Below are 20548 nucleotides of genomic sequence, written 5' to 3'. Positions count from 1 at the left end.
ATGGAGATTGAAGCACCTGCGTATGAACTTCTAGCATATTATGCTGGAACTCCAGCACATTATGAAATTCCAGCATGTTATGCTGGAAGTTCTCATGTAAAAAATTCGAACTACAACATATTATGGTAGAATATCTGGATTTTGAACTGTGTTTTTGTTCAGATTTATCTTTACATGAAATGTGGCTAAATTTCGATTACTTTTAAAACTGTGATTATTTTTCAATTACCACTTATATATCTAGCTATTTTTGAATTTCACCCACCGACTCATCACCTAATATTAAATTAACACTCCATTTTGTTCATACACATTCCAGTTTATTTGGATAACTAGTAAATTTGTCCGCGTTTCGCGGCAGTTGTAATAATAATCAATAAATTTATCGTATTCTATGATTTAATTGATATAAAAAGTTTAATTTATATGCAGACAAAATTTAATTCTATGAACTAATTTAATAACAAAAAATAATATTTAACTTCATCGAGATGATCAATTTGCTGGAGGATGTTACTTACCTCACTTAATTAAAGTGGATATTTTGAGCATTGGCTTGACAATAATGCTTAAGTGGCTGACTGATAGGACCAAACCCATTATTGTACGTGAAAGTAGACAAAACAAAAAAAAGAAAAAGAAAAAAGAGATGAAAATATGATGTAAGCGCTTACATCGGCATTCTTGTGATGTAAGCGCTTACCTCGGCATTCTTATGATGTAAGCGCTTACATCGGCATTCTTATGATGTAAGCGCTTACCTCGGCAAGACATTCAAATGCCTATAAATACGGGTCTACATTTTCATTTGTAGATCATCCCAAAACTTCTTCTTTCTCTCTTCAATTAATAAAGAGTTATTCTTTGTATGGCCGTGGAGTAGGCAAAAATTGCCGAACCACGTAAATCTTGTTTTGTCTTGTCTTATGCAATTTATTGTTTTTCTCTCTTAAATATTCTTTTCTTTCTATTAGCTTGATACACTTCCCAACACTGACCTCTTTAATCGACTTTGCGAAGGTATCGCTTATACGCATCTTTAATAGGTTCTACCATATAAAATGTATTTTCTAGTGTATCTTCTGGAATTTTAATCAATTTGTTAATTTGGTTATTTAGGAATTTCAAGCAGGTGTACATGAACTAAGACCTGGGGGAAGATAAGATGTTGCACCACTGGTTATAGAGAGAGAGAGAGAAAAAAAAGTATGATGTAAGCCATTTAACCAATTCCCTTCCTAATTAATATTCATTATTATTAAAATAATCAATATTTATTTATATTAGTTGTATTTAGCTACTTTAAAATAGAGAAGAAAATACTTTAATATTATATTCTGGACTAAATTCAATAAAAAAGAGAGACAAACTTAGTAGTTGGTTTTTGCATTCTTACTATGTTTAAAAATAAAAATGGATGCCACTATATTCTCAATAGAATAAATCGAAGTAGTTCTCTCTTGTCGAAATGAAAAGAGAAAAGAATATTTTTATATGAGAAAGTTAAAGTAAAAGGTAAATCGATCAAGTTTAGAAAATAATTACAATAATGTCATATCCAGGTAATTATAACCATAATTAAGTTGCAAAAGTATGAGCTTGACCCAAAAACAAAAAGAAGAAAAAATATTTGTGAACACAAAATATATCACTCTTGACCGTATTTTAGTCTTACGGTCCGAACACAAAATATACCAATATTTGTGTAAATAGAACTTTTTTATTTCCAAATACCATGATGTTTGCTTGTTGAATAGTTGAATAGAAAATTGATATTGCCCCATATTTAAACACAAAAGAAAAATGTGACAACAAATGCACATCCAACAAAATGCTTGGATAATGAAATTATTTAACGGCGTAAGTTACGAGTGCATGAATTAAATTTGCCAATTCTATTGCAACTTACTCTAGGATTTCATCCCTTATGGTTGCTTTTATTCCAAAAATAATGTCCTAATGTTGATGTTTTGCATCTAAAAAAAACAGAAGATTATCATAATTTCTAATGGAGCGAACAAAAAGATAATAAAATGTGTCTAATAACTGAAAGATAATCATTTATTCAGGGTTTTTTTTCTTCTTGTGGATTAGTGTTTTCTACACTGCAATTGCACAAAAATTTGGGCATTTCAAATGACACAGTTGTGAGTTACTTGAAGAAAATGACGGCAACACATATCTGTTGATTTCTTGCAACTATAAAAACAGAAAATAACGTATCATTAATATTTCTAAAGGAGCAAAGCATGTATACCTAATAATAACAATGGAGCTGAAAACAGAAAGATATGAAATCCACTAACAGATACAAAATCAAGCTAAAGATTGTAAAATTTGTTTAGTCACTCTCTAAAAAGAAGAAGATAAATATGCAATTTAAGCCTTGTCCCAAGTTGTCTCTGTCTCAACTTGCTCCCATAGCCCAAGTTGTAGCTCTCTTTTGTCATGCGCGAATTGGACAACTGACCAATTTTTAGCCTCTTTGTGGTAGGAATATAAATGATCATTCACATATTTAAATTTTATACGTTGAAAACGTGAATCAAAGTATGGCGCTTCGCAAAAGTAAACTCCAAATTACCAAACGATAAAAAATTAAAAAAGAGAGTAAATAGACAGGAAGAAGGATCCTATATTTTGATCCAACTGCAAAACTATCATTAACACGAGGAAACCTGTAATACAAGAAATCAACACAAGGTAAGAGAAGAAGGGGGAGCAAACGGGAGACTTTATTTTCTTTTCTTTTTAGGAACCAAAAAAGGGAAAAAGAGAAAAAAAAAGAGCAATGAGCCAGTTGCTACTTCTTGCCCATATTTTCCTTGAAATACCCTTTTGGGAACTCCACTCTAAGCCCACACCCCTATATCTTTTTTTTGAGTTGTGACCAATTTCCACAACCACTAATTCACACCTTATCCTGTCTTCTGTACATAAGACCGCAACAAACACGCATCATTATTTGTTTATTACAAAAGAGCTTTTCGCTTGCGCCTCTGTCTCTTCATTGCTTTAATAAGATTCCTGCAAATCCATTTGAAAAATAAACAGTACGTTAGTCAAGACTTGTTGAGATACCCATATGCCACATCCAAAAACAAGGTCATTCAACAAGACAAAACAATATTCCCACCATCGATTAAAATAATCGGCTAAACTAACAAACTCAATATAATCTCAAAAGTGGGTCTAGAAAGATTTAGTATGTACTCAAACTTTATCCCTACCTTAATTATGAAGCTAGAGAGGTTCTTTCTGGTAGACAATCGGCTCAAGGAACAGTTGAAACAAATAAACCATATCATATGTTTACACCAAATTGATAACTACTTACAGGTTAGGAATTTTCCATACATGATACGTATTCCCATTTTATTTTTTAGACAAAAAGTGTAATTCATGATCAATGTACAAGGCATCCATGTTAGCGTAGGGTCTGGGAAAAGGCTATACACCACAAGGGTAATGATGTACACAGACTACTCTAATGCAAACATTAGTGATTGGTTCTACGGCTCGAATCCGTAAAACTCTAACGTTGTTCATTCTATTTTTAAGAATTAAATTGCTTAGTTTGGTGTCTAACACTAACACTAGATGGTAGTTGTGCCATCCACAAAGATCAAATTGGAATCTTTCTATACTTTGGACGAAAGTTAAGGCATCTTTCCCTTAAATTACAGGAAGATGTCTTAACCAGTCAAAAGGAGCTTATATCAACCACAAAACAAAACAGTGAATACATAGGAGTAGCAAAGTTTTAGGAACAATGATGAAATGGCTCAGATTTGAACAGGCATTAAAGTATACAATTACTGATATTGAATGATAAACCTTTCTAAAAAGCATTGGCTCAAATCTTTTACAGTAATTTGTAGGCTGGATCGGGAACTCGAAAATATTAGAAAAACTAAAGCTTGACTTTGACTGACACATCATCTGATGCAAATATTATCCTAATATTTGAAATTTCATTTTGAGCATCTACAGGCTACAAGCCTACAATTAACTAAAACCCATTTTCAGGCAACTTTTGCGACCACCTTGTAAGTTGTAACAGTTCCAACTCATAAAGATAATAGAATAAGGTTATTCATAACACGACAGGTCGAAGCCCATAAGATGTGAATCTCAATCGAAGCCCACCGCTAAATTTAATAAAATTATGACTACGAGTATATATACAAATCTTATTCCTATTTTATGGAGGTCAAAGGATCATGACATATACTTTTAATTAAATATTTTTATTTTTATTATTCGGACCGAGCGTCCCTCAACCATTTCAACCTTCCACAAAGTAAGTAACTAACCCACACCTAAACTATTTCATTCAACACATAATAATAGTTGTCTGATATGTTTTCTTACTTTAATTTGTCTATCATAGAGTTAAATTAATGAATTCTCTAAACCAACTAAGACATGGCCAAGAAAATTACCATAGTTAAATCTAACAATCAAAAAGCAAAATAAATAAGAAAATAAGCTAAAGATAAATAAAAATACTTACCGGACTCCATTTACTCCCGGAAAATGACCTTATCCGCTATATCCATCAACGGCTTCAAACAATCCGACGAAAATTTTCTTGCAAACAAGTGTGAATACGTATTATTTGATGCCCCGAGCTCCTGTGAGATCTGGGGCGGGTCATAAGCATCTGGGTGTCCGTCCACACTGCCCGTCCAGTGAGCTCGAGTAAGAGGTTCCCGGAGCTTGTAAATAAGCTCCGGTGAGATCTCGAGCGGCTTATAAGTATGTGGATGCCCACCCACACTACCCGTCCAGTTAACCCGAGTAAGAGTGTAATGGGTACACCTACCCGGATCCTCCATCGATAATAGGGTCGGAAAATAGTGCTCTTCAGGATAACACGAATCCTTGTTCAAACACGGCAGTTTGAACTTCCTCCATAACCTCCTGTCCCTAATTACCAACTTAGCATGCTTAAGCGACAACACGAAGAACTGTGACCCCACCCGAAACCGGTCAAATGGCACTTCTGGTAGCATAACGTTTTCCCCTCTGGCTATGTACCGGTCCCATAACTGCGGCTCGCCGGAGAGTATTTCGATGAAGCTCCGGCTCGCCGGGAACTGCGCCGATGAGAAGAGAGAATTGTACACAAAGCTGAAAGAGTGGAGCGGAATGCAATGTTGAGAAACGAGGGCAAAATAGGAATTTGAGGAGTCATCTAGGATGGCGGTGGCTAGGAGGCGGCGAGCGGCGGAGATAAGGGAAGGGGAGGCGCGTTGGGTTCTCTTCCCGGCAATAAAACGGTCGTTAAAAACACCTCCGGGAGAAGCGACCTTACTAGAAGGATCCGCATGAACATAAATATTAAACGAATCTTCATGTCCGGTAAAAAACCGTTCCCAAAGAGGCGCAAAATGGAGATCGGTATTAGTGAGGAAGAGGAAAGCGATTTTGCGGCGTGGATTGGTGGTGCCAAGGCGGGAGACAGCCCTAAGCCCGCCTCCGCCGCTACGTTTGTGGATGGAATTAAGGGTTGCGCGGCGGAAGAGAGCGAGGTCGTCGATCTCATCGGGGAGGGAGATTTTATCGGAGTGTTTGTGTGGGAGAACTCGTGGGGCGAAGAGAAAAAGCAGTGGAAATGATAATAAAAGTACAAAAGAAAGTACTAAAGGTGCGTTCAACATAGTATAGTAACTGAATCAGAGCAAAAGAGAAAATGGGATAAGGGTCAAATCTGAATATAACTAACTAGACATGTACAATGGCGAAAAAAGAGCAACTGACACAGAGAAGATTGTGGAGAAAAGGGATAGAAGTCAGGAGAAGAAGAAGAAGTAGGGGGTGATGTAATGTAAATGTAGAGTCAGAGAAGCAAAGGTGGAGGTCTTATCATGGCGATATGGATCAGGACTGAGTATGGTTTAATTATAAAGACGACAAATTTGGTGATTGTTTTTGTGGATTAGGATCCTATGCATTCGGTCGCATGTAATACAATGTGCTGTCTTTCCTTGATGAGCTTTTAGAAAGATGTAAAATATTGTTAGGAAATTAGCATTTTTAGTCCCTTATATATCGACAAATAGCGATATTGGTCTTTATGCTATCTAGGTAAGGAGTCCGAAATTGAAATGATGCCTTTTTGGACACAAAATACGTTTATACAATTTTTTTTAAAAAAGTTACATTTCTAACTAAAACGCAGTATTACATTAACGGAAATTTAGTCGTTAAAGTTAAAATTTTTATTGTAATTTGTTTATACAATTTAAAATCTTATTGCCAATAATAAGAGTTCTGCAGGACTGAAAAAAATAATTTATTTTTAGTGTAAAATATATTATAATACTATATTTTATACTGAAACATAGTATTATACTGCGTTTACACTAATTTTTGGGCCCACCAATAAGTGTTCTGCGGATAACTGACATAACAATAATTCAAATACATAAAACGTGGTATTATACTGCGTTTAACATAAAAAAATTCTGCACCCCAAATTCGAACTTGCCTTATTTAAAGGCGTTAGAATTTTATGAAAATCCATTCAAAACTTTCCTTCAAACTTCCGTTCATACTTCTCTCTTCTTCTTATCAAGCATTTTTTAATAATGTCTGAAGACCCAAAAATAAGGGTTTCATTATATTGGGGAGATGAAGTTGTAATGGAGAATAACTCTGTGAGATATAGCTCACCTCCACAGTGTCATGTTAAAATGCCGCTTACAATGGAGTACGCTAAATTGGTATCGTTGTTACGTAAAAAAAAATGAGTGTGAGGAAACGTTCGGTGAACCTTAAAGTAACCGGTAGATTTCCGTATTCAATGACTCCGCAGGGGTTTGCTTATTATTTTGAGTTTAACATCGAAGATGATGAAACTCTTAGAGATTTTTTTGCGGATTCCGAATGAATACAGGGAATTTATTGTAATAAAATTGTTAAAAATGTACGTCAAGGTTGAAGACGTTCCCAATAATGAGGGTGTGCATAGTAGGGATAACCTCCAGTCATCGGGTGGTTATTCTGGAGCAGTTTTTGCCGGACAGATTGCTGATGAAAGAGCTTGCCTTGATTTAAACTTGTCACCACCGGCGAATGAGCAGCCACAAAATAATTTTTCGACTTTATATAATCCACAAGACGACTGGTAAACTTCAATTTTTCTACGCTTTAGCGATGTTTATTTTATGTTTGAATTGGATTTGTATTAACACTCATATTTTTCATAGGGGGTACCGTCCGGATATGGATTTTACAAGTTATGACCCCGCCCCTAGTTGGAATATGCTTAGTTCTGGCGTATTGGACCACGGTGGTCCATCCGGGAGTCATCACCAACAAGAAAATATCCATCATGGAACGTCAACACAGTACGACTTGTAAGTAAAGTGATATAGCTATATGTAAAGTATTTATCTAGTTGAGTAGCTTATTATTTTGTTCTTTTTGTGCAGTGAAAACGAGCAACTTGATGTCCTGACCTCACACAGTTGCCCATAGACGACGTACTGACTCGTGATTTGCCAGATGCGCAAAGTCAGGAAGATGATAGTGATTATGACAACAATGCCGATGAGTCTGGAGATGGCACACCCTTCCATGATGGGGGTGATGACGAGGAGGAAGTGGATGCCAAACCTGAGCTGACGAGGGAGTATGCTCCTCCATCTCCCGTTAGACCAAGAGTGTACGAGTCTCACGTGCCCTTTCATGAGCGGAATATTCCCTACCTTGATAATTTTCCAAGTATGCCGAAAGTGGATGCCCTCACAAGGGATGATGATGAATTTCAGTCAGCGATGTAGGATGAGTTTTGACCAGCGGTGCTTGTAAAGGGCATGTATTTCCCCGATAAAGCTCGCCTAATCAGGGCTATAAAAATCTACAGCGTAAGATAGTGCCGTGAGATGAAGTGAGTCAATTACAGAGGTATACAAGGCTGTATGTGGTAGAGACTTTATGGGTTGTCACTGGATGTTGCGTGCCAGCAAGAAGAAATCAGGTTTGTGTAAAGTGGGTAAATTTATTAGCACCCACAGATGTGAAATGGACATATTCAATGAGAATCACTTCAACCTGGATGTAGACTTGATTTTTCTTGTCTTGATTCCATATTTGGAAGTGTCCATTAGGTTCAAGATTAAAGAGTGTATTACAGTCGTCCACCAGGAGTATGGTTGTACTATAACCAAAAGAAAGGCATATCTCGGTCGCAAACGTGCCTTTGAACTTATTTATGGCGAATGTGATTAGTCTTTTCCATATTTGCCTAGGTACATGGCCGCAATGTAACACTTTAACCCCGAGGCTGTTGTTGAATGGAGGTGTGAGCGGAGTCCGGACAGACCCGAATATATTTTTAACTATGCGTTCTGGTAATTTAAACCAGCAATTGATGGTTTTGTGCATTGTTGTCCTGTAATTTCCATAGATGGTGCTTATGTCTATGGAAAGTATGATATTAAGCTTTTGATTACAGTTGCAGTAGATGCCAACGGACAAATATTTTTACTATCTTTTGCCATTTGTGCCAACGAAAGCGAAGAGACGTGGACATTTTTTTGAACCACTTGAAGCAGCACGTTGTCATACAACATTCAGGTATTTGTCTAATATCTAATCGACATGGTGGTATTTTAACTTCTGTACGGCACTTGCCTAAATGACAGGAACCCTATGCATACCACCCTTACTGTGTGAGGCAACTGAAGGCCAATTTCTAGAAGAAATATCCTGACAAGACCTTGCATGATTAAATGTGGATGGCTGCAACTAAGCACCAGTAGTGCAAATTCATGAGGCGCATGGAAGCGATCCGACAGTTAGATCCACGAGCCTATACTTGGCTGATGGGACATGACTTCACATATGGACATTGCATGTTGATGGAGGCAGACGATTGGGAGCCCTGACTACAAATGTGTCGGAGTCATTCAACGGCTTGTTGAAGTCTGCTTGTGGATTGCTTGTCACTGTCATGGTCCGCATGATATTCAAATAAAGTGCGAGGAGGTTTGTTGAAAGGCATGGAGCTGCATCGACATTGATGGACATGGATGTTCAATTTATGCCAATACCGATGCGAAGATTTGAAAGGTACAGGAGGCGAGCACATTGGCATTCATTTTTACAGTACGATCACGACCGAGGTGTTTTTAAAGTTAAGACCGCTATCCGCGGACATCGGGAGTAATCTACAGACGGCGAATGAAGCTAGCAGGTTGTGTTCATGTGGGAAATGGACCATCTACCACATGTCGTGCGCACATGCCTTGAAGTGCTTTCAACAAGTTGGTTTAGGGGCAACCAACTATATTGATAGGCAGTACAGTGTTGCTGCATACGTAGACACGTATAGTGGGCAGTTGCAGCCATTGGGTGCTGAGCATTATTGGCCGCCAGAACCTTTTAAGATGGTGTATAACAAGGACTATTTGTGCAAGCTGCAAGTGCAAAAGAGAACGCGTATACGAAACCAAATGGATGTTGGTGACACCGTTTATGCGCGTAGATATGGCATATGCTCGCAAACATGACACGACCGTCGTAAATGTCCTTCAGGTGGTGTGCGTGGCGGTGGTAATCCAACTCCTGGTGCAAGTTCGTCGAATGTACCCAACTATCAAGGATATACCTAGTCTTTTATTTTCGTATTATTTTTTGTAATACGTGTCTATACTTGTCTATGTTGCAATATCTATCAAATAAAATTATGTTCCACAATCTTGTTACATATTATTTTTTAACATGACTTTTTGAATTGAGATGCTGATATGGTTGTTCAAATATTAAACTTATTGGTGTTAGTAAAGAAGACCAATCTAAAAATTAAAAAAAAATATAAAATCAAGACATCCTTTATTATCCTTCTTAAAATTTAATATGTAAAACGTAGTATAATACTACATTTTGTGAGTTGTCTTGTCATTCTAAAAAACGCTGAAACGACTACGAAAAAGCTGTTTCGTTTCAGAAAAATTAAATATGTAAAGCGTGGTATAATACTACATTTTGTGAGTTGTCTTGTCGTTCTGAAAAAAACTGAAACGACTGCGAAAATCCAGTGGAAAAGAGAGCGCCAATCCAAGAAAGAAGTTGCGAAGTTGAAGTCAAAACTCAAAGAGGTGGAAGAAGAAAAAAAAAAGCTGGAAGACCAGCTCAAGTGGTTGGAGCAGAGAATACTAGGCGGTCGTGACTAAATAATGACATGTACGTGTTGAGCGTAGTAGCATATCTTTATGTTTCCCTTGTCAAGTATTTTCATTAGTTGTACTGTTTGTGTTGTGTTAGGTTTGCTATGTTTGTATTTGTGTTGTACAGTTAAAATAAAATTGTTGTTAAAATAGAATTGTTGCCATTATTTACATAATGTAGTATTTAAACAAAATACAAACAAAAGTAAATCAATGAGTCCCGCAACCTGTGTGCTTCAGTGTTGCAGCTGGCCTGAGTCGCATCCCCTATTGCCCTGGTACACTATTAGGATCATCATCATCAAGTTGCCTCTTTATGTGAGGATGTGCAGCAGCATCGATAGTACAACTGGCAAGATCGGTAGAAGGGGTCGTCGGGCCGTTAGACACCTACAAAATAATTACTAAGCTTAGCGTGTGAAAATGTATATCAGTATTGTACGTGTTAAGTCAAAAATATTTTCTCACCATGGTCTCGTCGGTTTCCTGAGTATAAGCATCCATAGTGTCCTCATTATCACATACAGTGGCCTCCGTGATGGGCTAGGACGAAACCTTAATAAGAAAATTAAAAATTAATTTATGGCAAATCATTAAGGAAAAGAAAACAAATTGAAATTTTACAGTAATACAAACATACCTGCGCTTGTAGTAGATCTGCATCAGCCGCCGGGGATGAGGCATAACTCAACCTGCGCCCGCCATCCACGTCTCGGGTCGGCCGATCCTCAGCTGCAGTAGATGGGCCTGAAAAGAACTGGTCTACATCTCCATCGAATGCACTCGTGATCAATAATATATCTGACGGGGTGACCTGTTATACTGGCAGAGATAGCTGAAGGCTGTACGATGGCATGCTGCTGGAAGACTCATCTAGCTGAGGGAAATAACCCGGCTAATAATCTCCAAGATCCTCATCATGTGCCTTAACAGGTGGGTCGACAGGTGCTTCAACGCCCCCTTGTTGGGGACCACCTCCTTCCCGTCCCCCGCGAACCCGTGGGGCACCCCTGCCTCGTGGGACAGCCCTACCTCGTGGGGCAGCCCTGGCTCGTGCCCTACCCCTGCCTCGTGGGATAGGCCTACCTCGATGGTACTCCTCTGGCACCGCATACTCAGCCTCGTGATCCAACCTCGCGCCATCTCTGGTTCGCTGCAGGGTCCGGAGAGCCAGCTCTTCCACCCGCCGGCCATACTCAATGACTGCAGCATTGTCGCCATGCTGCTGCATCTCCTGTCCCAACTGGTAGAACATGTGATGCCCAATAGCCTGCGCAACATTTAAAATATTAATTAAATAACGTTATATCACAATTATAAGACCTATCCCACAAAAACATACCAGTGCCTCGTGCCTCCCGTCGTATGGTCTGTACCGATAGTCAAGTACATGAATGGGGTTCCCGATCATCAGTCGTGTCTGACGGCGGTACCATGACGTATACAGTTCAATAGTCACATCGTGGATCTGTGAAGGTGGTGGCAGAATCAACTCCTCTCGCTGGTCCCAAATATGGACCTGTGCCTCTAGTCATCCTACAAATTCATCGTCCACCCTAGTACGGTCATCCCGCTGATAATGTGTAGGCACCCATGCAGGCTCCCCCGGTATAGTCTAGGGATGGTGAAACTGGCGAAGTACACGCTCTGTGGCATGATGCTCCACCACATCGAAGCACATCATTAGGACAGAAGTTCTCCAAAGCAGTCAGTCGACTAAGCAATAATCGGGCAGATGAGCTAGCAACTCATCGCTGTATGGAATCCAGATGAACTATGAAATAATAACATAAAAGTGAGTATGCGCAACACAAGTGAATTTATAACAAGTAAGTTTAGGTACATATTTTACCTGTCCGGCCACCAGCATATCTAACACATCCCTGGTAAGGGGGAGATTATGATGAGCATCAGTACCTCGGAAGTTCCCACGGCGGAGAACCCACCTCGTAGCTAGAGGGAGAAACGGAGGTGCTACACCCGGCTCTAGTGGTGGTAGAGGCGGCTGCAACGGCAGGATTCCCTGCCAGGACCAAACCTAAGATAAAAGGTTGACGTAAAATTTTAGAGTCATTTTGACTATATAAAATTCGGAGTAATGAACGGAGTATTCAAAAATGTTGTCACCTGTAGAAGCGGCAGAAAACCACATATGTCCACCTGGGTGACCATGCTCGCCCGACACATACTCTTGTACAAGTATGCTAGAACAGCAGCACCCCAGCTGTACTGGGGTAACTCATCTAGCTGCTGCGGATGATGCAGAAAGCGCAGACTCACTAGATTTCCCGAAGTGTTCGGGAACAAGACACCCCTAAAAAGAAGGAACATCGCCAACCTCGTGTACCAGTAAATATGGATATCCTCTATCTCGCCGATAATGTCGGGCTGCAATACCTCCATATGCTCTCTGATAGCTGTCACAGAAATGCGACTGCCCCCTCTAAGTGCAGCCTTGCCCTGTGGTCTGAAACCAGTATACTGCCCCATCAAATCCAAATACTGGGGACATGTCATAGCTCTCATATACTGGGGTAGTGCAACGGCCAGTCCATCTACACGCAGCCCATACAAAACCTGAACATCCTGAAGCGTGATGGTAGCCTCTCCAGTAGGCAGGTAAAAGGTGTGAGTCTCCGGTCGCCACCGCTCTATCAATGCCGTGATCAGAGATCAATCGAGCTGCATCTGCCCAATCTCAAAAATCCTAAGGAAGCCAGTATCACGCAGGCGATGGACTACGCGGGGATGGAAAACTCTCTCCCTCAAAAAGTCCCACAAGTCGTCCGGTTTCCTGGTGCGGAGAATCTGATCCAATAGATGTCCCTCCCATACATTGGCGGACCTATGGTCGCCCTGTAAAACTAATATCTGATCCGCGACTGGTCCAGGATGCACAGGCTGCAAGTCCATGTCGTCTACTGTAATTTAAACAATATTAATTGTGTGTTTGTGTTTTAATAAATTAAATATTTAATTTTATGCATGGACAGAGTAATTATCTATGGGTTCCAGACTCGATATTTGAGGCCTAGTAGCACCAAGCTATCCTTAACTATTCTGTGTGTCAATTTCAATAAGTTTAAAATTTTGTTACTTTAATAAATTTAATTATTAATTATTTAATTGAACGGAGTAATTATCTATGGGTTTCAAGCTCGATATTTGAGGCTCAGTAGCACCAAGCTATCCTTAATTATTATGTGTGTCAATTTCAATAAGTTTACAATTTTGTTAGTTTGATAAATTTAATTATTAATTATTTAATTGGACGGAGTAATTATCTATGAGTTCTAGGCTCGATATTTGAGGCCTAGCAGCACCAAGCTATCCTTAATTATTATGTTTGTCAATTTCAATAAGTTTAAAATTTTGTTAGTTTAATAAATTAAATTATTAATTATTTAATTGGATTGAGTAATTATCTAGGGGTTCCAGGCTCGATATTTGAGGCTCAATAGCACCAAGCTATTCTTAATTATTATGTGTGTCAATTTCAATAAGTTTAAAATTTTGTTAGCTTAATAAATTAAATAATTAATTATTTAATTGGACTGAGTAATTATCTATGGGTTCCAGGCTCGATATTTGAGTTAATTTGACAACATATATTAATTTGTTAGTTTTGTAAGTTTATTTTATAAATTAAATAATTAATTTTGTAAAATATAATTGGATAGAGTTTGTAGTTAGTACATACTTAAACTACAGAGACTCTACGCTAAAAGACTCTATATTTTACTATGATAAAAGGCTCCTTATTTTACTACGCTAAAAGGCTCTATATTTTATTACGCTAAAAAGCTCTATATTTTACTACGCTAAAAGGTCACTATTCTTTAAGCAAATAAATAATCTAAACTAAATAAAAACAACAAACATATGAACATAACATTCACGAAATTATATATAAAACAGTAAAAGATATTTGTGAACAATTTCATTAACAATAAAAATTATTTATCAAGTTTTAAGTATTTTTTGTCCCAAGGCTAATAATTCAATCCGGGTAAAAATAACATATAAATTTAATCGCAAACATAACACAAATCAACGTGGAAACACATTCAAGAAAACAAATATGCATATGCTCTACGAGTTTTGACATAAAGTAAATCGAAATACCTCGATTTAAGTTTTTTCAAATATCGGAAATTCGAAATTTTGACCCCGAAAGAAGGAATCCAAGGCTTGGGTTGTATGCGGGACCTACGCTCTTCACTTTTTGTGTGACGGGCGGGGCCTAAGATTTTTTTTAATCGCGGGGAGGGGGGACCAGCAGTGGTGGGGGAGGTTTGTTTTTTAAAAATGGAAGGTCTGTGTCGTGGGGAAGAAGGAGGGGTTATATTTTATTAAAGGAAAACGCAGTATAATACTGCATTTTCTTTAAACGTAGTACTATACTGCGTTTTCCTACAAAAAATAATTTATTAAATTAAACGCAGTATTATACTGCGTTTAACTTTGACGACTAACTTTCCGTTAAAGTAAAACGCAGTATTATATTGTGTTTTATGTAGAAATATAACTTTTTTTAACTGTATAAACGTATTTTAAGTACAAAAATACATCATTTCAGTTTCGGACTCTCTACGTAAGATATTTAACTCTTAACTATCTGAAATCGACAAGGGGTTGCAAGATGATAGGGGTGGTAATTTGAGCCCAAACCTATCCAACTTGCCCAATTCGCCGAGAAATTAATGGGTTGGTCTACAAATATTTTAGCTTATGAATCTATTTGGGTTGTGCCTAAGTTTACCTATTATTTTTTAGAGAAATTTTCATAAAGCACTATCTTTTAGTGGTAATTAGCTATCTATAGATACCATTTGCTATATTACGGATTGTAGATATGTTTTCTGTTGTTATAAGATGTATTAGATGTATTTAAGCTACTCTATTCATGAATACAGTAGCAAAAATAGGCGTGAATCAGGGAAGTCCAGCTAATCAGTTGTTGTATTCGAGTGTATTCGACTGTATTCATGGCGTCAAACATGAGATTACTGCTGGATATATTATTGTATTCGACTGTATTCATGGCGTCAAACATGAGATTACTGCTGGATATATTATTGTATTCGACTGTATTCGATTGTATTCACGTCGTGAAACATGAGATTACATTTAAATATAAAGGGAATCAATTAACACAATATACTTTTAATATAACTCAACAAACTCAATTACAACACATAAATTTTGTATTTCTAGTTATAAAAAGGATTCTCAACCGAAAAATACCCCAAAAACATAGCAATCTTTGGAGAAATTATATAATACATCTGAATACATAAATTATATTAATTAAAAAAATATATGAATACATTCATGGCATATAGCGAGACAGTGAATACAATGAAATACATAGAATACAACGGGATACATTGAAATACAATGAAAAAAAGACAGTGAATACAATGAAATACATGGAATACAGCGAGATACATTAAATTACAATGAATACAATGAAATACATAAAAATACAGCACGATACATTGAAATATATTAACAGAAAATCAGGTTGCTCAGCCCCAAACTCCGTCATCTTTATTCAAGAACAAACCCTAATTTCCGACGAAGCTGCCGTCAAGCAAAAATCCTGAATCTCACTGTTCCCAACATGTATGTATATGCAACCATTAGAGACCCTATGCCAAAGATAGCATGCATAGCAAAATTGGACGTATCAGTAGCAGAAGCTGATCGGCGCGATTGCATAATGGAGTGCCAATTATTTGTAGAAGAGTGCTCTTTTGTGGAATAAAATTGGAAAAATAGCTAAAAGGACAAGGGCCAAATATTGGGTCCAATTAGCAAGCAAATAACACCTAAATCGTCAAGCGGGTCGGGTTCAGCTCAATAGAGAAGAGAACGTCGAAGCAGAAAAGCTTCAGTTTCATACATTGTTCATGGTGAAGTTTTAATTTTTCGTTTAATTCACTCTCCTAAATTTCGTGTTTTGCTTTTTATAACTTCACTAGGTTTGTTGTATGACTCTTTGATTTTTTGGCAATTAAAGAAATTTTATTAATTACCGAGTAGCTGTACAAAACGAGGGCAAAACAAACTAGTTCATGCCCCTCTCAAATAAACTGTATCCTATGCAACTAGAAGCCTTAAAAACATCCAGATACCTATAGTGAACGTCAAAACACCTATAATGAACAAATAAACTCAAATAATTTCCCGTTGTCTCTAACTCTTATACATAGATAAGTCTTCAAGTCATGTAGTATTGCCTCCCTGCTTTTGTCCTTGTGTTGATACACCCGATTATTCCTCTCAATCCATATTTCATATATAACAACAGCAAAACATGCCTTTAGCAGAACACCTGGTGCAGTTCTTCTTTTAGCTATCTCAGAAACCCATCGCCACTCCAATTCCCAGTTCAAGATGGTTCTTTGCCACTTCATCCAACTTAGCACATCCTGCCAGATTGATCTTGAGTAAGGACATTCAAAAAAGATATGTGAAGAGGTTTCTGGGCAGGAATTACATAACATACATACACTATCCACACTAATGCCCAACTCAGTAAGACATCTTTGGTTCTTAGTTTACTAAGCAATGCAAGCCATAGAATGAATACTTGTTTAAGAGCAGCAGCATTGTGACAAGTCAACTTCTTCCAAGGAACATTTACTATTGTACCTCTCAAAGTTTTATAAGCAGCTGTAATCTGAAACTTTCCCCTCTTGGTTAGCTGAGAACAAGTACTTAGTTTATGCCAATTCTTTCTCATATTCATTATTTTCCTAACCATCCATGAAGCCTGATTTGGCACCACCATAGTGAATAGATCCAGTTTCTTTATATAGTATGTATGTATCCATGTGATCCATAATTTCTCCTTGTATTGGCTTAGAGCCTAGAACAACTTGCATATAGCAGCCTGGTTCCATATCCTTAAGTTAAGAACATTTAGTCCTCCTACTCCTTTAGGTAAACAGATTTTCTCCCATGCTACTAGGGCTCTTCTAGAGATAGTGGCTTCACCTGTCCATAAGTAACTTCTACATGTAGCCTCAATTAGTTTAATCACTTTCTGAGGCAGAAGAAATAACTGTGACCAGTATGCTTGAACCCCAAATAAGACAGCTTTGATGAGCTGCAGCCTCCCTGCATATAACAAGCTTTTAGCCATCCAAGAAGTAATTCTAGATGTAATCTTATCCACCAATGGCCAGCATTGTATAGCTGTGAGTCTTTTAGTCGACAGAGGAACTCCAAGATATTTGAACGACAATTCCCCCATCTCATACCCCAGCAAGTTCAGAATATTCATTCTTGTATCCTCATCTATCCCTCCAAAATAGACTTGACTTTTGTTTAGATTTGCTTTTAGCCCAGAAGCCTCAGAGAATAGGGCAAATCTATTCCTAAGCATCTGGACTGACTTGGTATCTCCCCTAGCAAACAGTAGCAAATCATCTACAAAGCAAAGGTGTGTGATTCCCAACTTCTGGCATCTCGGGTGAAAATTAAACTCAGGCTCATCCTTCAATGTACCCAAGCACTTGTTTAAATATTCCATAAGCAACACAAAAATGTAAGGAGACATAGGATCACCCTGTCTCAAACCCCTCCTTGCCTTCAATGTATCTGACTAACCCCTATTAATCAATAAAGTGTAACTAACTAAGTTTATACATGTCATGATCCATAATACCATTCTCGGGAAATCCAAGTTCTTTAAGCATTTGTTCAATGAAGTACCATTCTACTGAATCATAAGCTTTCTACAAGTCTACCTTGATCATACACCTTGGAGATATGTGTTTTCTAGTGTACCCTTTGACCAACTCATGGCTTAAAATTATGTTATCTGATATAAGTCTTCCAGGTATGAAGGCAGACTGACTATGCCCTACTATTTTATCAATTACACCTTTGATTCTTCCTGAGATGATTTTGGATATAATTTTATAAAGAGTAGAACAACATGCTATAGGTCTAAAATCTCGCACAGTCTCTGGATGAGTAGATTTTGGCACCAAAGTCACCACTGTATTGTTCACAGCTCTTAGCATTTTGCATCTTTGGAAGAATTCCTGAACAGCTTCACATGCATCCTCTCTAACAATAGGCCAAGCTTTTTTAAAAAATAGAGCATTAAACCCATTAATCCCTGGGGCCTTGTTATCATCAATATCAAAGAGAGCAGCTTTGATTTCCTCTTGAGTTATCTCCGAACACATATCCCTTTGTTGTTGCATGGTAAGACTAGGTCCCTGTCTCATAATATTCAAGTCAATACAAGGCACTCTGTCAGTATCAGATCCTAGGAGCCCTTTATAGAACTGAAGGATTTCATCCTTAATATCATCATGCTTCTGCAATACTCTACCATCACCTCCCTTTAATACAGATATATTGTTTGAATTGGCCCTAGCCTTCATACAAGCAAAAAATATCTATTATTCCCATCCCCAACATTTATCCAGTGTGCCTTAGCTTTTTGCTTTAGAATTCTTTCCTGTATGTCCGACCACTTATTTAGCTCATCCAATGCTTCCTTCTCCTTTCCCATCAAGCCAATATCTGTATGCAAAGTAAGTAAAGTCTGGATATTCTGCAGATTATCTCTAGATTCATTTACCCTTTTGTCAATACTACCCACCTCCCTGCACATAAGATCCTTCAAAGGGTCTTTGCACAATTTTAATTTAGACCAGACCCTAAACATGCATGTCCCCTGGACGTCTTGTTCCCAAATGCTAGCTATTAGTTGTAGGAATTTATCATTGTCAGCTATCACATTGATGAATCTGAAAGGTCTCCTCATAAAGCTGTTAACATTAGTATGCTCAATGTGGATAAGGGTGTGATCTGGAAAAAAAATTCTCCCTAAACTGAGCTGTTAGATTACCAAATTCCATGATCCAAGGAGCATTACATAAAGCTCTGTCAATTCTGCTCCATACATGCCTATTTGTCCAAGTAAAAAAAATCTTCCAGAAGCTTTCATATCTATCAAGTTGAGAAAGTCTAAGACTTGCTGAAATTCTCTTGTTTCATATTTTGTGACTGACTGCCCACCTGTTCTGTATGTAGAGTGTAAGGGAGTATTAAAATCACCACAGATGCACCATGGTTCATTTATAGCACTTCCAACCCTCAAAAGTCCAGCCCATAGGTTTCTTCTTTCCGCTATAGTATTCTTTCCATATATCACTGTCATTACACATTTAAAATTAGACTTTCTATCAACAACTTTACAATGAATATATTGTCCATGTATGTCCAATATTGAAACATTAACAACAACATCATGCCATATTAGCCATATTCTACCATTTACAGCATGTGCATAGTTATGAGCAAACTTCCATCCTTTAGCAATTTTGGCTAGGCTATTAGTAAACTTAGCTACCTTCACTCGAGTTTCAAGTATCCCTACTAGTTTTATTCTATGCTTCTTCAAATAGTTTCCTATCTCCCTCTGCTTGAAGGGATTATTCATGCCCCTCACATTCCATATAAGCCAATTCATTGTAAAGGTTGTTCATTCCTTCTATCTGGAGGTTTACCTGCTTCATCAACACACAAAATTCTTTTAGACAGAGGAGAGAAAACATTACTAGTTCTCACAGGAGCCCCCACTTGTAAGTTACTTGTTCCTTGCTGAACGAGAGCTGAATATGACATAGTGTCCGGCCTCTGTACCTGAGAGGAAGAACCAATATTAACTATCTTTCCTGCTTGTTCTGTTTGAGGGGTCACAACAACAATCCCTTTCCCAGGAGATTGCTTCCTCTCACTCTGATCGTTCTTTTGTAATTGATTCTCAGGCCTCATCTGTTGTATCGAAACATTTATAGGTTTCTTATTCTGTGGAGGCTTGCTAACCCATTGCATATTCAAGTCCTTTTGTGCTCCCCTTTGCCCCCCTTTGTCTATCTGCCCTTTCCTTGGTTGCTCTTGATGTACTGGGCCATGTCTCAGCTGTTGATTCACCTTTCTATTGTCTATTTTACACTCATGCCCATACATGACACAAGCTTTGCAAAACACAGGTTTCCAATCATAAGTGACTTCTTGTGCAAATGTCCGTCTAGATGGATCAACTATTTCAATTTCCATCCGCAATTCATGTATCACATCCATGTCGACTAACACTCTAGCATACAACACTCTGATCTGCTTTCTGGTACATTCATACGCAAACAGAGGATTTCCAAGTCGGCTAGCAATTTTGCTTAGAGTAATCGAGCCCCAGCAGTTTAATGGTAAATTAGGAAATCTAATCCATAAGGGCATAGTTCTAGGAAATTCCTGTTTGAAATCAAAATCTGATGACCAAACCTTTAGAATCATTGGCATACTATTAATAGTATATAGCCCTGAGTATAGGATCT

The 20548-nt window shown here is 37.8% G+C and overlaps 3 protein-coding genes across 9 annotated transcripts; 1 reads left to right on the top strand and 2 right to left on the bottom strand.

Moving 5' to 3' along the window:
- The first annotated feature begins 835 nt into the window (after positions 1-835).
- Positions 836-9711, top strand: LOC104248722 (uncharacterized). 7 transcript variants are annotated; one of them, XR_011407720.1, is made up of 6 exons: positions 836-1020; positions 1120-1213; positions 6945-7135; positions 7218-7367; positions 7443-8363; positions 8468-9711. XR_011407720.1 is itself a non-coding variant. In XM_070174745.1 (5 exons), the coding sequence occupies exons 3-5, from the start codon at positions 6933-6935 to the stop codon at positions 7486-7488; spliced, it is 399 nt and encodes a 132-aa protein (XP_070030846.1). In that variant the 5' UTR covers positions 836-1020; positions 1120-1206; positions 6905-6932; the 3' UTR covers positions 7489-9711. The 7 variants fall into 7 exon arrangements, 2 of the variants coding, with proteins under 2 accessions (XP_070030846.1, XP_070030844.1); XR_011407719.1 differs by having other exon boundaries at positions 1120-1206; positions 7443-9711; XR_011407718.1 differs by having other exon boundaries at positions 7443-9711.
- Positions 2616-5978, bottom strand: LOC104248723 (glycosyltransferase BC10-like). Its single transcript, XM_009805027.2, has 2 exons — positions 4517-5978; positions 2616-3027 (listed from the first exon to the last, which is right to left on the bottom strand). The coding sequence occupies exon 1, from the start codon at positions 5664-5666 to the stop codon at positions 4527-4529; it is 1140 nt and encodes a 379-aa protein (XP_009803329.1). The 5' UTR covers positions 5667-5978; the 3' UTR covers positions 2616-3027; positions 4517-4526.
- Positions 9712-19050: 9339 nt separating the features above from the next.
- On the bottom strand, positions 19051-19683 carry LOC138869539 (uncharacterized). Its single transcript, XM_070147164.1, has one exon. It carries the CDS (start codon positions 19681-19683, stop codon positions 19051-19053), a length of 633 nt encoding a protein of 210 aa, XP_070003265.1.
- Positions 19684-20548: the final 865 nt, after the last annotated feature.

Source organism: Nicotiana sylvestris, chromosome 5 (assembly GCF_000393655.2).
Source record: "Nicotiana sylvestris chromosome 5, ASM39365v2, whole genome shotgun sequence".
In the NCBI taxonomy this organism is placed as follows: domain Eukaryota; kingdom Viridiplantae; phylum Streptophyta; class Magnoliopsida; order Solanales; family Solanaceae; genus Nicotiana; species Nicotiana sylvestris.
Note: the sequence above shows the minus strand (reverse complement) of the source record. Positions and strands in the feature narration are given on the sequence as shown.

Excerpts from the sequence above, each read along its gene's own strand:
- LOC104248722 (XM_070174743.1), top strand. Across the intron at positions 7,136-7,217 it reads TATAATCCACAAGACGACTG|GGGGTACCGTCCGGATATGG; the intron begins GTAAACTTCAAT and ends TATTTTTCATAG. Across the intron at positions 7,368-7,442 it reads ACGTCAACACAGTACGACTT|TGAAAACGAGCAACTTGATG; the intron begins GTAAGTAAAGTG and ends CTTTTTGTGCAG.
- LOC104248723 (XM_009805027.2), bottom strand. The coding sequence starts at position 5,666 with ATGTTGAACGCACCTTTAGTACTTTCTTTTGTACTTTTATTATCATTT.
- LOC138869539 (XM_070147164.1), bottom strand. The coding sequence starts at position 19,683 with ATGAATTGGCTTATATGGAATGTGAGGGGCATGAATAATCCCTTCAAG.